Below are 21123 nucleotides of genomic sequence, written 5' to 3'. Positions count from 1 at the left end.
ATGTATGATCAAGCGTTTTTTTGTCGTGCTTTGATGACGTAACACACCGAGCTCCTCTTCCCGCAGCCTTTCGGCCTTGTCAGGAACAATCAGCACTCTACAGGCAGATGAAACCTCAGGGGCCTCCGAGCCTCGAACCCATTACAGTCAGTCGCTGCACACACAGAGAAGCCAAATTCTTATTATTCTTTTGATCCAAGGTAATACTGATCCAAATCCAAACAATCAAGAGCTGTAAGGCTGCCAGGGGACTGAGTGTTTGTATGAATACGTACAAAGATATATCATACATGCAGGAGAGAGAAAGACATGTTTGAGGCTGAAGCAGAAGAAAAATAAATAAACAAATAAATTAGGGCTGATGATGTCCTGCAGCGTCACTTCTACTGCAAGGTTACACCGTGCCTCAGAATCACTTTGATGATGACACAGGTCCTCTACATGCTCTGTCATCTCATGTCCACTGTGCAGTTGACATTTTCAGCCAACGTGGGTCATAGCTCCTTGACTCAAAGAGCACTTTCTTTTGAAGTAATACTCTCCTACGTTGCAAGCAATATCAACGTGTATCACAGCACTTTGAAAAACGTCTCGCTAGCATTTTAAATCTCCCTTCTCTGCCTCTGCACATGTGCTTAATTTAACCCCCCCCCCACCACAGTGCTAAATTACAAAGAGCAACACAGGGGCTCTGTATGTTGTCGTGTTGCGTGCCATAATTCCTGGAACCACAGAGTCCAAAAGGCCCCTAACATCAGCAGGCATTTCCCTCGCTGCTGATGCTCTGTCTTTCATGTGTGTGGTAATGATGACTGTGAGCCTGGACCCCCGAGTGGGAGAAAATCCCTGCAGCCACCTGTAAAAACCTGCGGGAGGCCGATCTGCTCTTATGATCGTGGATGTGTGTGTGTGTGTGTGTGTGTGTGTGTGTGTGCGCGCTACAGGTGTGCTAGTCTGTGGGTGTGTGCATGTAGTGTGAGACTTCAGGCTTTCTTTGCAAGAAGGTTTAAGACGGGGCTATTCAATTAAGTGTTTGGTCGTGCCGGATTTTCAGACTAAGGACCTTAGCTGGGCCGGACATTTTTAGCAGACAGTGAGCAAAGTTAACCATTGAAAATAAAAACAAATAGACAACAAACACACTGGATGTTTATTAACGTATTGCCACATCCAAAATGGCATAAACACTGTAAAAGAGGCGGTGGTGTACTAGATGCCACACTTGAGACCTCAGGGAGATGAACTACTTGCTGGTGATTTTATCTGTAGGGTTGCAATCGTCACAGTTTGTCCGGTCAGAACATGGATGTTGTGGATGGAAAGATATTCGAGGTGACACACTCTCTTTTGATTTCCACTCCTTTTATTGTCTTTGACAGTGATCTTTACTCTTGATGGTGAATATGAAAGTGAAGGTTTGTGAACATTTGTGTGTGGTGTGGTGGTTTCTGAAGGAAAGAATAAAATATATACATAAACATGAGGTCTGTACAAATAATAACAACTTAATTAGAAACTCTACATGATTATAATCTATGAAATACAATGAACAAAGCTAATATACACTCCCAACTTTCGAGGGACAATCAACAAAAAATTACCATAATGACAGCCACTACCTCTATCTCGCATACACACACACACACACACACACACACACACACACACACACAGACATAGAACACAAGAAAATGCTGTCGGTCCCTAAGTGGACCCTGCATGCTCATAGTGGCACCAATCAATTAACTATAAACTTTCTCTATACAACACAATATATGAACATAAATGATGATAATGAACTACTAATGCAAACTTATGACTAAACTATGATTAAAACTACTCACAATCTTATGGACGCACTAAAAACTGTGAAAAAGGATGGGAAGGGAATAGGATGAAGGTGAGGGGAAAAGAGACTCTCTGCATCACTGACTGAGGGGTGTGCAGGTGGGCCTCTGTGCATCCTGTTTATGTCCCTTCAAAATAAAAGTCCTTTGCATATACAATTTGGAACATCCTTTTGTTCCTTCAAAATAAAGGGTTGCAAATGTAACTCAGAACGACCTTTTGCACAAACACAATAAAAGAGCAGCACTTGTCAGTGTTAGTCAAATATGTTTTTCTTGTCGGACCCAAGTCACAATCACCCGGCAGTTGCTTTCGGGCCGCTATTTGAATAGGGCTGGTTTAAGACTTCAAACTTCTGAAATGTAAAGGTAACATCGAGAGTATGGATGTGGCTAGGGCTGTACAATAAATCGATTTAATAGATTCATTCGCATTTTTAGCGATTCCAAAAAAAGAAAATGTAGATTTTCTCCGTAACCTCCTCCGCTTCTTAAGGGGAAATTCAGTTTGCCTTTGTCAAATTGTATTGATAAAACTAAATCAAAAGTTGTTGTTAGTCATTTGTAGATTTCTTTTTTTCAGGAGAAAAACACAAAATCAATTAAAATCGTAAATGGAGTTTTTGTGAAAAAAAATCTGGGATTCTATTCCCAGGCCATATCGCCCGGCCCTAGATGTGGCCTTCGATCCTGATCCGATCTTTTAATATTGAATATTTGCAGAGACCAATCCCGACCTGATACTTATAGTTGCACAAGAGATAACAGAGTTAAGCTATACACTCTTTTTGCCCTTTAACAAATTAAGTCATCCAAAAAATAACTAAAATATGTCTTATGTTTATTTCATGTAACTTAATCCACCTAGCATTGTTGTAAAACTCATATGTTTCACAAGCTCTGCTGTATTAGACCCATGAAACTGGTGTGCTTCATTACAGCATGCTTAAATCTGAGTCTGCTCTGAACGCAATAGCAGTCTGCAGACGGTGCAGGATTCACAACCGCAGCATCCGGCTAAAAGACGGAGAATGTAAATATTGGGAGTGACAGCAAAATCAAAACACGCCCGGTTGCATGCCACTAGCTACGGAGCAGCTTCTGCTAGCTCCGAGGTTGCTAATGCTAACGTAAGAGACTGTCCTATGTTTGGTTTATGTGTTCGCCTTTTTGAACCACATGTCCCTGGAGAGTTACCGTAGGGTGCGTAGAGCAGATGTGTTTTCTGTAACATGTCTGGTGGTGCACATGTGAGTTCTACAATAAAATTTAAACCATGGCTTGAGCTCTACATCAGTGTCTCATTTATTATTTTCTCAGTATGTATACACGGTTACGCGGACTCAGAACACTCAATGACACTCACGCCTTAGCCTTAAGCTGCAAATCGTGTTCAGTGACAGTGGACGTAAATGATCGGATGGGATGATCGGCTCAAATGCCGATCACCAATCAATTAAAAAACATCCAGATCGGATAGTTGAGATCGTGATCAGGACATCCCTGATCGAGAGAGTTCGGTGTTCCTATCATGAACCAAACTAACCTGCCCCATCATCTCAGACTCATACTTTGCCTTTGCATTCACTCAGCTCACTTGGTGCATCTTCTCTCAGTCATATTTCTGAGCTGCTTGTCAGTCATGTCGTGCTGATGGTCTTTTTTCTAAGACAGAGAATTGGTGAAAACTACTCAAAAAATTACTCGGTGCTGACCCCAAAAAGAGCAAAATGTTGAAAAATGTCAGCACTCGCAATTCAAAACTTTTGATATCAGAAATAGGCAGCAGCTTAAAGAAACGAAAGTGTTTCAGCCCTAGGCTTTAATCAGCGTCTCACCAACTAGGTGGGTGTGTCCCATTCATAGGCAATTATCACCAAGTGGCAAACAACAAAAAAAGGCCACGTTACATAATAAAACAAAATGATATAAAGTATCATCTTGAGTCAACAGGAAGTAAAAAACAACGTGTGATATATCAGCAGCATAAAAACTCACCAGCCGCAAAATCAACTAATACATGAATGAAACAGTCATCATACATAGCGTCTGTAGTCACTGTAGAATGCACAAAGACAGGTAGTGAAAGAAACGGTCAAACAAAAAAACTGTTGATTATAAAACCAACCAGAACCATTAAACCAAAAACATTTAACCAAAACATTTTAAACTTGGGCCAAACCTCATAACCATCTCACATTGTAGTCACGATAAATTACATAAATAAATTAAAGCTGCAAGCGGCGATGAACAGGCCCTCGCACACCCGCAGCTGCCGCCCAGCGAGCCGCCGCCACATGTAAACCGCCGCCTGATATTTGCCACCACACGATGCGAAAGCAAGATCTGAGAGTATATACCCGCTTAGGTGGTGCAAATGTTCCAAGTTTTTCGCCCACAATTTTAGTCTGAACAGAATTCCTTTAATCATTTTTACATTTTCACATTGAAATCTGTATGCGCGTTGATGCACTGCCTGAAAGTCAGCATCGCCTGGTCTGGCCACCGCCTGATGATTTTTGGAGATTTGGGCATTTGAAAGTCTGAAAAAAACATTTTTTTGGTTTATGTTGAGACTAGGGATGACCACAATTAATCGATTATCGATTAATTGATTGTTAAGAAATTACTCGAAACACAGATTTTTGTTATCAATTTTCCGTCACGTGGAACAAACATCATGTGGTCTCATATTACACTCATCTATCAGGGAGGTGTTTTAAGTTTAAAGCATGTTTCGATGTGAATCAGCTGTTAAAGGTGTTGCGCACAGCGGAGACGCTCAGCTGGCGGCTGCGGCTGCGCGTCAGGTCTCCACGTGCGCTTTTTAAAAGAGGATCAATACAAAACTGCTGCCAACAACAACACAGACACAAAGGTTGACAACTTTAAACAGGATATTTCCCACCTTTGGATACGAAGGCAACAGACAGGTGGGAGATTCAGGTACGCTACGTTTACAGACCAGCAACATCAGAGCCGTCTGAGCTTTTCTCCAGCGGGACTGATTATGACCCGGTTGCGCTCCTGGCTGACACCTGACCGAATACACACGTTTATTTTTCTCAATAAGAACGAGTAGACAGAAAACTGGACACTGTGAGTTTGAGGGACTTTTCTGTTAGTATTATGAGCCTTCACTTTATAAGACTATGTTCCCGGAGAATAGTTTAATGAGCCTGATCGTTGATATTCTGCGTGTCAAACATGTGCCCGTATTCAATCCCGTCAGTTATTTGCATTTTGTTGCAGTAGAAAATATAATTTAGGGGTAAAACAACCTATTTGGCATTGTTTTTGACGTAAGAATAATAATGTTTTTTTGTATCAATTAATCGATAATTGATCGTTAACATTTCCAAAAATCGATCAAGGAAAATACTTAAAATGTACATCCCTAGTTGAGACTTTTGATTTAATTTGTACGCAAAGTTATTTGGAGAAGTGTTTTTTTGCGGTTTGATGTTAGTGTTTGGAAGGTTGTTTTTACTGTCCTGGTCAAAAGAATGTGAAATACATGTAACATGTGTAACAATGAGCGTTGTTCTTAGTGTTACTTTGGATAGCAGTGATGTGAACCTTTATAGTGTTCATATTTATGTATGTGTCAGTCAGAGATGATATGAAACAGACAGATTTTTAGAAAACAGACATTTATTACCAATTTTAAGAAGAACTCAAAGGAAATACAAATAAGAGCATTTGAAATATATAAAAATAATTTAGCCCATAATAATAAACAAAAAGATCACCAAAAAAAATTAATCACAACACCCCCCTGCCATCGAAATGCGGGTCACCAAAATACAAATAAATATTACAGGAAACAGGAGAAAGAAAACTCCTCATTTCAGCCTTCAGGAGACTCTGTTTGCAGATAAAGGATCAATGAAGAGTTTTCTTATGTGGTTTGCCACTTGCCGATAATTGCTTTTAAATGGGACACACCCACTTAGTTGGTGAGACGCTGATGAAAGGTCTGAAACGCGTTTGTTTCTGCATTGCTGACATTTTTCAACCTATTGGTCTTTTGTCTGACAGCTACTGGGCAGGACGATTTGACCCCAGAGAATTCCTGTCGCCCTGTCAGTCAGGAGTTATGTCACAAGCTAGCCGTGAAACACTTTACTTTGAGGGATAGGAAAACAGTGACAGATCTTAAAACTGTCTTATGATAACTGATGCAAGACTAGTGTTGTAAAGAGCTAGCCCTGGATTTGTCACTACTCTTGCTACAGTATAGGGATGGGCATTTCAAGCCAAGCAGCAGGACGAGGTGGTGCTAGTAGCGAGCACTGACTGTGACGGGTCGTGTGTGTGTTTACATTTTACAGCAATGCTCAGTTTTTGAAAATACGTGTGTAGTACTATGAGATTCAGAAATGGAGAAAATCGCTGCGACTGTCGCTCATGTTTTCTTCTTTTTTTGCAATTTAATGAAGTAAGCATTCTTCTTCTGTTTGCTAAACCGGTCAGTAAACAGCTTGAACCCTCCTGTTATGTTTGTTTCTCTGGAACAGCAATAATTTTCCTGGGTCAATTTGACCCGGGGCATATTTAGTTATGCCAAAGTGTCAAAACCCCCAAAAATCTCAAACATTTTTTTAATTTCACTATCAACTCCATTAATAACCATTTAAATCAATATTTAGTGCAATGGTGTTCTTTAATTCTCACAGATCATGGTTCAATGAGGATAACTCACTCATTTTGCCCCTCCCCTGCTGAGTGTCCCCTCAATGTGGGTGGAGTTTACTGACAGGAACAGAGAAGGTGGAGTGAAACATGTCACACAGTTGCAAAGAAACAATTAGTATTTGACACTTCTGACTCCTTTTAGCCTCCACTTTGACTGCCGGGTCAAATTGACCCACAAACAGTATCTGTTGCAAATATGTGAAATTAACCATTTTTTATTTTATATGTTGATTACGCTAATTAAGCCAAGCTGAAGAAGTGTCATACTGGAAAAAGTACTTTTAAGTTTTTTATTTTGAAATGGGTCAATCTGACCCGGAACATAACAGGAGGGTTTAGACGCTCTGCAGCCACCGTCTGGCGGTAATACAGTATTACAACCCGGCACCGGTAAAAGCACTGAAAAATTTTACTTCTCAAATGAGAAAATATTAAAAGTAATTCTTCGATTTTTACAAAGTGAACAAATATTGAGATATTCGAAAATCATTGCCCATCCCTACTACAGTAGCTGTTCTGCTAACAGCATGCAAGAGTCAGTTTGTGTTGCATTGCGTCCAACCAGATGCTTGCTGTCCACATTGCATCTGTCACATGAACAGTTCCTTTGCATCATGTAAACAAACACCCTCGCTATCAGCTGTGTGCAGGAGCAAAACAAGGCACAACTCCTCAATCTGAACAATAGGGATATTATAAATGCACCACTGTTTCCATCTTGTAAAATAATCTGATAAGCAGACAGAAATCAGGAAGCATAAAACTCCCCTACCTCCTTACCCCAACCAGACCTCACTTAATCAAGTTTTGATGATCTTGATATTTGGAGGCATCATTCAGGTAGCTCCACATCTAAAGGTCATGATGGAACCACTCCCCATCCATGTTCACACAAGCGACAGGAATGAAAAAAGAAACGTGGCGCTGGAGTAAAAACCAAGGAAGCAGGTCTAAGCACATGCTGTTAGCACACTTAGCAAGATAGGTTAAGTTGTGGAATTTAATTTGTCACTTTAGGCAGAAATCTATCAATTTTGCTTGAGATGATGCAAACCATGCTGTAATTTTAGCAATGAAAGATTTCTCTGTCCAGTACTGTGATATTGAGTGCAACAATACATCAAAATAAGACTGCATTCAAGCTGTAACTCTCTGTTTTCATCCCTATCTGCTGTTCATGTCTTACACAACACCTGTGTGTGCAACATGTCTCTCCTGCGTCCAAAATAAATCCCTGAGCTGTTTTTTTTTTTTCCACCACCCCTAAAGTAGCACCAAGTAATCTGTGGGTAGCAGATAGCTAGATTTAGCTGCATCAAAGCGGTGTTACAGCTTAGCCATTCATTCATTAATACTGAGGCCTCATACAGCAGGTGAACCTCGCGTGATGCCTGATTTATGAGCGTTTGATTACTTTAGAGGCAAAGATGAGAGATATGTAATCAGACTGGAACTGGAAAGAACTCAACTCAGTCTTTGGGGTGAAGATACCTTTCTGTATCAGATCTGAGGAGTAAGTCTACAAGGATATTAATACCATTTCTTTATTAGTCTAATGTAGGGGTTGCCAAAGTGATTCAAATAAGGGGTTGTGAGATGTCTTCCAGAATGTTTTTTTTTAATTGATCTAGAAATGTATATATTTATTTATTTTTGTTTATTTACACTCTTTGCTTATTTTCCTTGTTTTTCCTCCTTTTTGTTTTTACTGTTTATTATAATTATTCATTTATTATTAATATTTTTTGTATTTATTTAGTAATTTTTCTTCTCTTTGTTGGTTTTGTATTACTTATATAATTTTTTAATTTGTAGTGAAAAAAGAAAAACTGAAAAATAGTAAATTTTACCCATTATAGTAAAAAAACATCAACAAGAATAGACTCTAAACTTGAAATAAAACCTTGAAAATAGAAAATGTAATGAGTGTTATGCCTTTCTTTTTGTCAGATGACTCCTAAGTTTAGGATTAGTGAACATTTAATTATCAAAAGCATCAGTAGCAGCACAGGAAACACAGCCACAAGCACAAATAGGTAGGCTAATTTTCTGCAGACCAGCTAAATGAAGCCACATTAAATCCCTTTGAGGGACAGTGGGGGACCCGAGTCTTTGGCACCTATATTATGGGGGTCGCGGTCTGAAAAGTTTGGGAACCCCTGCTCTAATGGGTATCAATTGGTTCTTTTCATCGTGTTACCACCTTGTTGCACGCTGACTTCCAAGACACATTTGTAGCTACAGCAAAAAACAACCACTGCTAATGTATTGTCCATTTAGCAACACATTGAACTAACTCTGCCTCCCTCTCTTCCTCCAGACGTTGTGCTCAGCAGTCGTCCAAGTGTTCACATCAGATAGAAACTCCAGCTGGAACAAGAGATGCTGCGGTGTGGCCTGTCTGGTCAAAGACAACCCTCAAAGATCCTACTACATCAGGGTCTTTGACATCAAGGTAAGACGAAGGCACTTCTGCACAATCATGATACATCACTGTGGGTTTTTTTACTGCGGTAGCTGGAAGACAATGGCACTTATGTCGATCAATATCCAGACAGACTGTTGCAATGTTTTCCTTTTAAGACCTTCAGCTTGCCTGTTGTGCTTAATTTGAACTCTCTTTGACCTCGCCTGTGTGCGTGCATGTGTTTTCTCCACAGGATGGTAAGATGACGTTCGAACAGGAGCTGTACAACAACTTCAACATCTACCTCTCCAAACCTTACTTCATCTCATTTGCTGGAGATGTAAGTCCTCTTCTTCCAACACATTACTCTGTGTTATTTCTGATCCTCTGTATTCTAGGTCAGCGCCCAGATTTAGTCACAATTATCATCATTTGATATTTTTTGACCCACTCATTCATTAAAATGTAGCTGGAGACTGCACAGAAGGGAAACAACTCCAGTTTCTGCCTCTAATGCGAACAAGCGACTCACATCAGAGACTCTTTAATTGATGACTTCATGTGACGCTGCTTCCCTCAAGGAACCTTTCACCACACTTTTGACATTTGAGACGCTCTTCAATCCTTGTGATGAAACAATGTGTGGATGGTACAGGGAAAAAAAAGAAGATCTGAACCTGTTCAACAGGCTGTCGCTCAAGCAAACAAAGAGCTCCTGTCTGCCATGTTGTAAACACTTCACACCTGCACCGGCACCTAAAGGCTGGTTTATACTTCTGTGTGCAAATGTGTCCTCAGCATTACTCCACCGAAACACTACAGTGTGGTCTCTCTGATAGCCGGGTCCCTGTTTCCGGCCTCGCTACCTTTTCTGTTTGTTATTCACAGCAATTCAGAATGTATTATGTGAATTTACAGCTGCTGCATTGTGCTGTTTATTATACAGCAATGATAACAGGGAAGAATAGAGAGGACACGCCAGAGGAGATGAAATACACAGGTGATGTACTGTGCTGTAAATGCAGGGAATACAATAGTGCTGAGCAGACCAATCACAGGGCTTGTGGTCTGCACTGATTCGACGCATAGTTACATTTTGGAGGAGGTGCACATCGGATACATGCATAGGCCTCTGCGTAGGTACAGGAGCTACGCAGACCTATGCACTTAGGCTACAGCATACATTCCACACAGAAGTATAAACCAGGCTTAACGCCTAATTAGCAGAGTATGTTGAGTCCACATTGTCTTTTTGAGAGTCCATTAGGGCAGGGGTTCCCAAACTTTTCAGCTTGCGACTAGTGATGCACCGATCCGAGCCTGATATCGGCTAGATGCTAGATCGGATATCGGTGACAAGGGGCCGATATATATAGTGCCGATCCATATGGCAGATCTATTCATCTCAGTTCTATGCTTTTCTGTGTTTACAATATCTGTTGGTTATGAAGATTGACTCACCAAACTGCTGGTACATATCGATGGCCAAAATGTAAAACCTCCTATCTGCATAATTTGCTGAGTTGCGGATTTCACTTTAAATGATGAGAACAAGGAAGGCTGCACATTTTCAGTCTGTCTCCAAGGTAATCCCACCTTTCATTGTGACAGAAAAGTCACCTGACCAAAATCTCCAATCACGTTTGCTGGGAATATTTTGAGGCACACCTCCTATCTGCACATTTAAAATTTTCAGATAGGAGGTTTTGCGCTTATAATCTCTTGAATAATGATACTGTCAGTTTAAAAATGTCTACTTTGTATTGGTTTACAAAGTCAGAAAAGCATGAAGTTGCCTAAACATGATTCTATCCTCACATTAAGGAATAGAGATTGTTAAATCAATACCGGGATCGGATCGGCTAGCATCGGTATCGGCAGATACCAAAGCCCAGGTATCAATATTGGGACCTAAAAAGTAGGACTGGTGCATCCCTACTTGTGACCCTCAAAATATAGGTACCTGCAACCCCCCTCGAAGTGATTAAATGTTGTTTCATACTTAATTTAGCTGGTCTGCAGAAAATTAAGTACCTGCATACACACCTGGCTGTATTTCCTGTGGTGCTGTGAATTAATTTGGTGCTACTGATGCTTCTATTACTTCATTGTGAACTTACCTTAACCTTAGGAGTCATCAGGCAACAAAGAAAGACAGAAATGATGAATGTTTTTATGATCTGTAAGGTGACCTTGGGTGATCTGAAAGGCGCCCAAAATAAAATGTATTATTATTATTATTATTATTATTATTAGAAAAAACTAATGAAACATTTTTAATTCTGCAAGATTTTATTTGAAATTGAACTATTTTTGTCAATATTTTTTAGAATAATGGGTAAAATAGGCAACTTTAGATCATTTAAAAAAGAAAAACAATTCTGGAAGACTTCTTGCGACCCCCAATTAGAGTATCGCTACCTCCCAGGGGGTCCCGATTCCAAACTTTGGGAACCACTGCATTAGGGGAATTGGAAAGCACACCTTTTAAAAAAAAAAAAAAAAAGAGTGATACAGAACTGACTTTATGTTAAAGTTATATTTTTGGGGCATTTTAATCTTTATCAGATAGGACAGCTGAAGAGAGACAGACAATGTGGGGAGTAGAGATAGGGGGAGGACATGCAGTAAATGGTCGAGGCTGGAATCAAACCTGCGACATCTGCGACGAAGACTATAGCCTCTGTATATGGGGCGCGCTTAGACCACTAGGCAAACTACGCCCCATCCCTCTTAACCCCTAAACCTAAATTTAAATCTGCTTGTGTCCACTAAGACTTTTTTTTTGTGCTTGGAGAGCCAACGACCTCAATTTCAGAGCGCTTTTCACCAGTGTTTAATATTTTAAGGTGACAAAAGTTGTCCACTTTTCTAAGTAGTGACTGTTGGGTCTGTTTTAAGATGCTGTTTGCTTCATACTTGGTTTCATTCATCAAGAAACTGTAACAACTATTGATAGAAATCATGTCGTAGCATTATTAGCATCTCAAACTTAGAAATCGTACCTCGAAAAGACGAGTGAGAGAACTTTTCTCCTCCGTACGGTCCATTGTTGTTGACAAAGTTGATACCAGAAGTCCCGCCCCTTCTTGATTCTGATTGGTCTGTGATCAAGAAGTGACTAAGAGGTGTTCCAAGAGTTGAACTGATTTCAACTGAGAGCGCAGTGACAGAAATCAGAGGACATTGAGGACACTGAGTGCCAGAAACCCTGAATCGTATTTGGTTTGAACAGAATAGAGACGCTGCCAGCACATAAAACAGTGACTGGACACCGCTTCTTACTGAGTGATAAAATGAAGTACAAGAAAACAAGTATTTATGTACTTCAATTTATGAAATAGTTTAATTTCTCCCTCAAAATAATGAAAGAAGACATTCTATCAGAAGGTCTCCTCCAGGTTGTCCTATCAAAGATGCCGTGACATGCATCCACATTATAGAAAGCAGCATTGTGTGTAAAAATCCAAGCGTTATGTGACATTTTAAGCCCTTGATGTGACTAGATGTCTTTATTTACGGAGCAAACATCTTCACTGGTGGCTCAGGCTGCAGCAGACCGTGAGGTATTTGGGGCGGCTGATGGTGCCGATAAGTCGCTCAGGTAGCTCTGACAGAAAAGTAAATTGACTTCACGAATGTGTTCTTATCAAATTGTATTTTTTGCTTTCGCAGGCATGCCAAGTGGGTCTCAACTTTGCCAGCGAGGAGGAGACCAAGCGTTTCCGCACTCAAGTACAGGAGCTGCTAGGCAGACGACAGAGGAAAACTGGTACCAACTAACTGCTGCTGCTGACTTCACTACAAACTTTAACCTGCTCACCTGACTCACTGAGAAAAAATGACGTGTTAAGCCAATTTTAAGAAAGTCAAATTATTTTAAAGGATGTCAAAAACATTCAAAAGGTCATATCTTAGTATCATTTAAAGGTGACATATCATGCAAAATCGACTTTTTAATGGTTCTCTACCTGAAGTATGTGTCCCTGGCATGTCTACAAACCCCCTGAAAATGAAAAAATCCATTCTGCCCCTGTTCTGAATTATCCACCTTTCTGTAAATGTGTGCTGAAATGAGCCGTTTCAGTTTTCAGTGTAACCCCTCCTCTGCTTTTCATTACCTGCACACGTGTGTGCTAACAAGGAGCTTAGGAGGGAGGCATGCTAGTTGTAGGCTGTCTTAATAAACACAAAGGTCGGTTTTACTCCCCACGTTTGCAGATTTGAAGATCTAGTGGATAATTTTTATTTTTCATGGAAAAGTGCTAGCGCTAATTAGCATAGCTACATAGCTACATGTTCGTAGCTGTGTACCAAGACACACGTCGACATACTGACAAATAAAACAACAAGAAACACTAAATCTGTGACCAATCGTTCAGAAAGGTCCTGCTGCAGGCGCCTCTCCATTAGGATCAGATTCTGGATCAGATTCAGAAGGTTGAAGTAGCGCGGTCTGTAAGCAGTGTGTCTATGCAGCCAACATGTAAACATTAGAGCAACGTGCTGGAGAGCACATCCACTTCCTGAGGGGGCGTGGTCAGAGAGCTCACTCTTATTTAAAGGCCCAGACACAGAAAACAGCCTGTTCTGAGCAGGGCTGAAAAAGAGGGGTTTACAGGCTTACCAAAATCAGATTTCAAAGTGTTTTTTTGAGCAATAAACTTTAAAGACATGTTTTGGGGACCTCTTAGACCAATATATTTTGATGAAAAAGAGCATAATATGTCACCATTAAAGGATGTCAAAAACATTCAAAAGTTCATATCTTAGTATCATTTAAAGTTGCAATAAGATGTTTAGGTTGATATGACCTACCTGGTCTAACTAGTGTGAACAGATGATCAAATTCAATTCTTAAACTGTCATTTTTTACAGTGTTTAACTCTCAGAACTCAGCAAAAAATATGTAAAAAATGTCAATACATGAGGAAAATTAGTTCAGGAGCATCAAACAGATGTTTCCACGTGTTCCAGATTAATGCTATTTCACAGGTTTTCTATCTAAGTCATGCATTGACATTTTTTTGTCTAGTACTGGCGATTCTGCCCTCCTGTCTTCTCCTTTGTCTTACCTGCTGTAATCCCTTCCTAACTCCTGGAAACTTTGATAACACATCACTCTTTTCAAACTGCAAACCTTTTATATAAAATCACAAAAGTAACCAGAAAGACAATGACTTGTCACAGAGTTAACAGATCTATTAGTAAAAGTATTAAAGTCCCAATTTTGGTGCTACAAGAAAACCTCTCACTCATTGTCATTGGCTGTCACAGGATTGACTCTGGATTAGTGTTTTGTATGCTGACCGGCCCGAGGGGGGCACTACAGCTACATGTTTAAATGAGCAAACAAATACATGATCCTCTGTGGAAAGGACTCCTTTGCTCATGGCCAGCAACTCCCAAAGGGCCTGTTTGCATGAGAGTACCATCATTTCCTCATACCATGATGCCATCGGTTAAACAATACATTAACAGCACCAACAATGAATCTTTTTATAGGTCACACCTGGGAGGCAACCTAACATACTTTGCTGTCCATTCTAATTTCTGTCTTGTCATTTATCAACGGAAATGAACCGTGAATGTTTGTGTTCATCTGATCAGACTCTCAACACACTGTTCATGCAAAGCCACACATTCCTTGACTGATTATTGGCTCACCAGTCTTGAACTTTTATCATCACTTGCTTCATTAAGATCGTCCAGCTTCCTTCCTCTTTCCTGCGAGTCATTTCTTGTCCTTCCAATCGGATCCTTCTTTCATCTTTTGCCCTTCAGCCCTCCGCATCGGGTGCCTAATCTAATCCAGTCTCTAATCTCTCTTGACCTCAAGCTGGTAGAAAACTCAAAACATCACTCTTGAGTTTCACAATTGAATTTTTGTTGGAAATAGTCTTAGTTGTAGCGTCTTTGTCTGCTCTGCGTCTCTTTTAACACGCTAACCGAACACTTTGCTTTGCAATTCCTTCGAACGACTTTCCATTCTATGCAACCTCGCCGAGCCCTTCCTTTTCAAAAAACAAACAACAACTTCTCCTCTCTTTGTTCATATGCGCTCTGACGTTCTCACTAACACAACCCACCACTGAGCGCAGGATTTTAATCATTTCATTTGTCTGTGTTCACAGAGAAGAGACGCGACCCTCCGAATGGTATGTTCTCCCTTCTTTCCTGTTGATCAATTCAGAAAAACACAGAAAAAAAAAAAGCAGAGACAGAAAAGTGTCTGGTGGTAATGAAAACCTCTTAGCACTTGAGCTCAATTTGTCAGACGGGTGGAGCTGCAGGATCATTCGGATATTTGTGTTGGCAACAAACTCAAGGCCAGAGGTCTTTTTCCTTACATCGCAGACGCAGAAACACAGCGTACATACCATTCTGTACTCTACAGAGAAGGTCTAAATGTGCTGTTGATGCAGTCTCTTGTTGCATAATGGAAAGACAAGGAGGGACTGCACATAGCTAAACATTCTTATGTATTAATAGTGGAAGTGAGAAATCTTAAAGCTCCAGTGCGAACTATTTTACTGGTTTTGAAACACACTGAAATGATTCCGGATTCATCTTTATGACCTACCAAAGCAAACAAAACCATCAGGAATAAGATCGGTTCATTCTAATCTGTTGTTCTGAATGCCTGAAACCACCAACAGAGTATGCACACACCTACTACTACTGAAAAGTATGTGATATGTTTGACAATTAAAAGAGAGCAGGATGACATATTTGTTAGAAAACACAGCTCACACATTTCAAACGAATAAGAGGTACTGCTTTGTCCACAGGGGGCGCCGAAATCAACGCACAAGGTAATGTCCTCATAAGAGCTTTATATTACAGATCTTGATAACGAAAGTTTGCTTTCTCCTAATAGATGGTGTAAATCAATAGTTTTGTTCTAAAGTAGCAGATTGATTGATCGTTGAAGCTGTATAAAAATGATAAAGCAATACACAAAGAAATGTATGATGTATCTGTTCTGCTTCCTTCTTGTAACTGAAAGAGAACAGCTTGTTCAGATGTAGACACTAACAAGCCTCAGACTACATACAGGTCCACTTACAAATAATGACAAATATCAAGATATTTCACCTCTTATTGAGTCTATTTTGTTGTGTATAACTTTCACCATCAGTCAGTCATAATAAATGGAATTGTTCAGGAGGCTAAAAGAAAAGAACACACATAATCCCAATACCACCGGATATTGCAAATGCACTCTGACATCAAATTAAATTGCCCTTCCCGTAGTGTAGTCTTGATCTGTAGAGTTCATGACCTGACCCTCAGTCAGGGTGGTCTGACGACTGGAACAGATGGGACACATTTGTGTGTATGTACACATTAGCTAGTGCCCATGCGGCATCGGACATACAGCTTCCTTTGTACAGTACGGAAGCAGTTTTGGACAGCTTGGTTTAACCCAGATGGCCAATTCATTTTTTTGTGTTTGTGTGCAGCTGTCCACAAGTCTTTACCACACAATTGACACATATACTCGATCAGCTGATGCTCATATTCAGCACAGCTTAATGACATGCTGCCTGTGGACCCTCATGGTCACATGGTATACCTTATATGGACATGCATAAAGCTATATGGTTCTTTATTTTGGGTTTATTTTTGTCTTGTTTACAACTCAGGTTAAAGATTTGTGTTTCAGCATGTTGTTGTTCCACCTGCTGGAAGATGGATTTTTAAAAGTCGTGTTTCCTGAGGGCGTTATGTTCCATGTACCTACGCCAAATCACGCTGTCACGCATAACTGTAAACACAATGTGCTTATTGGATTCGTCACGCATGGTTTGACGTTCTGAATAAGTTGATAAGTTGTGCGTGATTTGGTTCCTTTTCAAAGGAAGTCATCCTTGCCCTGCTACAGGAAAATCTTCTTCCATCAGTCTCCTCCTCACTTCTCATTATGGACTCACATTTCTATTACTGTCTCTCATCTCAAGTCTGGTTCTACATTTGTTCTGTGAATCTTCATTAACACATTCTAAATATGAAGAGTTCATTTGCAAAAACAGATAACTCAGTTTTTATAAATTTTCAAAAAACTTAATTTTTTTATATAGATACCTAATAAAGTTACATTTTCAAGATACCTCTGATTAGTGAAGTTCTTTTGACTTAGTCAAAGCCACCCAACCTCAGTTGATTGTTCATACCAAAAGCTAGTAACAGAAAAAGTAGGTTTTTTGAAACATTTATTAAGTTTTTCAGAAGTGAGTTAACTGTTTTTGCAAATAAACTCTTCAAATGTAGAACCTGCATGTACCTGATAATACATTTGTTCATGAGTAGCATTGGCCAGTCAGTAGGCTTTGGGATTAGCAGGAAACCAGTCTGTATGGTGTGCAAAAGTGGGCTGAACCTACATGGTGTCCCAGTCCCCAAATATGATGTTTTCCTGAAAATTAGCAATATTATTTTTTCTTTGGTTTGTTTATTTTATACAGTGGAAAGAATCCAGAATGAGGCCATAGTGAAACATACTGTTTACTGTGAAACTGAGACCTTCTGATAATAGATGAAGGGGATATAGCAGGAAAAACAGTCTGTATGAATTGCAAAAGTGTGCAGAACCCAATCCTTCACATTGAAGTCTCAACATTGGTTAATTTAATTTTAAATTTGTTACCTTTGGGGCATTTATTGGACATGACAGCTGAAGGGAAATCAGGGGTAGAGAATGGAGGATAACATGAAGCAAAGACTAATGTCTGGGAGTCAAACTTGCAGCTGCTGCAACAGGGACTCAGATGTTTGCACATGGGGCCCACATGTAATCCCCAAGGCCAGCCTGCACCCAGAAATATTTTTATTTTCCTTGTTTATACTTCAGAGTAAGCCAGGGTGAAGCCTATTTGTATTCCAGTATTCACAGTGAAACTGAGACCTACAAATAACAGTTGAATTAGCCCGAGTATGAGGGTGAAATGTACCAAGAAATTTGATTTTATTTCAGACATTTTTGGAGAGGATATTTTGTTTTGCTTTCAATCTAAACACACGGTCACTTCTCAAGTTGTTAATTGGACTGTAAACGAATCAGTTTAAGGAAAAAGGAAGTGTGTGAAATTGCTGATGGCTAACTGCTGGAATTCACTAACTGGAATTCACATTAAGTTGTCCATCATTCTCAGAGGCATTAGCGTCATCAGACCAAAACTGATGGGTCCAGAGATGGTTCCTGCTCCCCTTCCAGCTCTCCTCTTCCCCTCGTTTGTCCTCATCTGCCCTTTCCTTTTCATTTACCCCTTTTTTTCCCATCACATGATCCTCTCTTCCTTTCTTGCCTTTCTGTCCCTAGCTGCAGATTCATCATGTCGTAGAGAACCCCTGAGATTAACGTTGGATTATGCACGGACGGGGTTTTAATGGTTATGTAAAACCCAAGCACTAAGTCCAGCATGATTTGCTGGGATTAGATCCATTTGTGTGTGTTCGTGATGGAGAGGGAGGAGATAGTAGAGGCGGTGGGTGGAGAAACGATCGCAGCGAGCCAATCCGAGTTTCATAATCTATCAGTGCACCCTGCTGAGATGCAAAAACCAAAGGGCAGGGGAAAACCATGGAAAAAGACACGAAATCTGCAGAGCTTGGATAGAGAGAAAGGGGAAATGGAATTTGGTGAAAATTTTGCGTAGAAGAAAGCTGTTCTTGTGATGGAAGGAATGCAAGAGGAAGAGCAAACTTTGGCGAGCTAAGTGTTGGCTGGTTCTCCTCCCTTCTGATGGCATTGTTGGATGTCTGCCTTCACAGCTCAGACAGTTTGTGACTGAACTCCACCAGATGTCTGATGAGGATATTAATTCCGTAAAAGCAGACAGTTGCGTCAAGTCAGTCACAACATTTTTTTTTTTCCCTCTTCCGTCTGTTTTTCTTTTGGTCGAGTTGCAGAAACTTTGGGTTCAGCAAAGACACTTCCTTTTCCTTGAGAAGCCTGGAATCTTCTGATACACTTTTTACAGCAGCAAGTTAAAGGGGAAGCTGTCCTTGTCGGGGATGAGAACCTTCTGAATGATAACACATTTCTGTGTTGACTGAGAGGGAATACATCAGATCTGTCTGGCGCCTAAAACCCAACCAGGATCCTCCCTGGTGTCTCTGCTTTCACCGTTTAGCTCAGGCAAAGTCAGCTGCTACGATGATGTTCTGCACCACCTTCCTCTCAGCTCCCTCTGAGGACCTAAATTGTGACGGCAGCACAGGAGGAGTAGAAGCAGGAGGCGGAGGCGGTGGTGGTGGAGGTCTGGGCCCAGGGAGCTGCCTGTCTTCTTTACACTGCCTGGTTCTCCCACAGGATGAACTGTATCCGTCTCTGTCTGACCCGACTGCACGGCTCTCCATTTGCCCCAGAGAGCAAGCTCACAGCTTAGTGGGCAAGATGCTCCTTGATGTCAGTATGAGCGCCTGCAGGGAGAGCGATGCTAGTGGGTGTATATGGGACAGGGTGAGGAGGAGACGCAGCCGGTCGGTCTCACCTTCGCCAAGTAAAACTCGAAAAAGTCCCTGTAGTGAGAGTGTTAAAGGTATGTGCTGCAACCCTGGCTCTGAAAGAAGCAATCATGTAGTATTTCTGGACATGTGATTATGTCAATGATGCATGTGCAAAGTCCATCTGAATATTGTAATACCACTTTGGTTCTGGACCAAAAATGATTGCAGTTAAAGTGGAGAGAAACTAAGGTTTGAGGTCTAGAGGTGTTATGGAAGTTTTGGTTTCCATATTATGTTATTGGTTTGGTACCACATTGTTATTGCTAAACTGAATTGAGATGGAAATGTCAGCAAGGCTTTCCTGTTTGAATGAAGTTAAGTAAAAACTGTAAAAGATTATGTTTGCATGGCTAACAAACAAAAAAATGAACTCATCTGAAGCTTTGGATTCAGTGTTTTGATCGGTGTCCAGACTCAGTTGTTGCCTGGTTTGTCATTTAGTTTCAGTGAGAGTGACAGTAATGGGATGATGCTGTAATCCCACATGTTCTAAGTCCTTTTCACACCCACAACCCCCCAAAAATGTCAGTTCTACCCAAACAGAGTCTGTAATAACCATTAAATAGAGGATTATATAATTGGAGGGAAACAGCTGGCCTGAAAAAGCCCCATACTTAGATTTAGAGTCAAAGCCTGCCTCACTTCATAACGCTGTTTTAAATACCTTTTCTTACCAGATTTGAATGTAGTTTAAAACCCCACACACAAGTGATGCATCCTTGATATATTGAAACTGATGTACCATGTGCTCCACCTGTCATGTTACATAAACTGACTCTCTTTTTTATGGTCTGTCACTTTTCAGGCCCGACGTTGCACATGGCCACGGTCGACATCAAAAACCCAGAGATCAGCAACGCTCAGCGTTATCACAACAACTCTCAGGTGAACAACATGGTGCACTCCACCTTCCCCAAGAGGGAGAAAAAGGCCAAAGGGAAGAAGAAGAGGCTGACCAAGGCAGACATCGGCACGCCCAGCAACTTCCAGTGAGTCAGCACGGGGCATCAGGAGAATCATCCCACTATTTCAACACCTCACTACCTGTTCTCAAAGCTAAGATTTATACACATACATTACATATATATTCATTATATATATATTCATTACATATTATATTTATTACATATATATTTATTACATATATATTCATTACATATATTTATTACATATATATTTATTACATATATATTCATTACATATTATATTTATTACATATATTCATTACATATTATATTCATTACATATATATTCATTACATATATTCATCACATATGTATTCATTACATATATATTTATTACATATATATTCATTACATATTATATTTATTACATATATTCATCACATTACATATATATTCATTACATATATTCATCACATATGTATTCATTACATATATATTCATCACATATTTTATTCATTGCATAAATATTCATCACATTATATTTATTACTAATACATACATTACATATACATTCATTAAATATATATTCATTACATATTATATTAATTACATATATATTCATTACATATTATATTTATTACATATATTCATCACATATATATTCATTACATATTATATTCATTACATATTATATTCATTACATATATATTAATTACATATATATTCATTACATATTATATTTATTACATATATT

At 39.9% G+C, this 21123-nt stretch overlaps 1 protein-coding gene across 4 annotated transcripts in view; it reads left to right on the top strand.

Moving 5' to 3' along the window:
• waslb (WASP like actin nucleation promoting factor b) overlaps positions 1–21123 on the top strand; it is a 40290-nt gene that overhangs the window by 7554 nt on the left and 11613 nt on the right. The window contains exons 2-7 of one of the 4 annotated variants that reach the window (XM_034673610.1): positions 8866–9000; positions 9206–9292; positions 12628–12724; positions 15087–15110; positions 15744–15767; positions 20270–20453. In XM_034673610.1, coding sequence (XP_034529501.1) covers positions 8866–9000; positions 9206–9292; positions 12628–12724; positions 15087–15110; positions 15744–15767; positions 20270–20453 — 551 coding nt within the window. The remainder of the gene's footprint in view (positions 1–8865; positions 9001–9205; positions 9293–12627; positions 12725–15086; positions 15111–15743; positions 15768–20269; positions 20454–21123) is intronic. The other 3 variants (XM_034673612.1, XM_034673611.1, XM_034673613.1) reach the window with 3 other exon arrangements.

This window comes from Notolabrus celidotus, chromosome 21, assembly GCF_009762535.1.
Source record: "Notolabrus celidotus isolate fNotCel1 chromosome 21, fNotCel1.pri, whole genome shotgun sequence".
Classification (NCBI taxonomy): Eukaryota; Metazoa; Chordata; class Actinopteri; order Labriformes; family Labridae; genus Notolabrus; species Notolabrus celidotus.
This window is presented reverse-complemented; position numbering and strand designations above follow the sequence as displayed.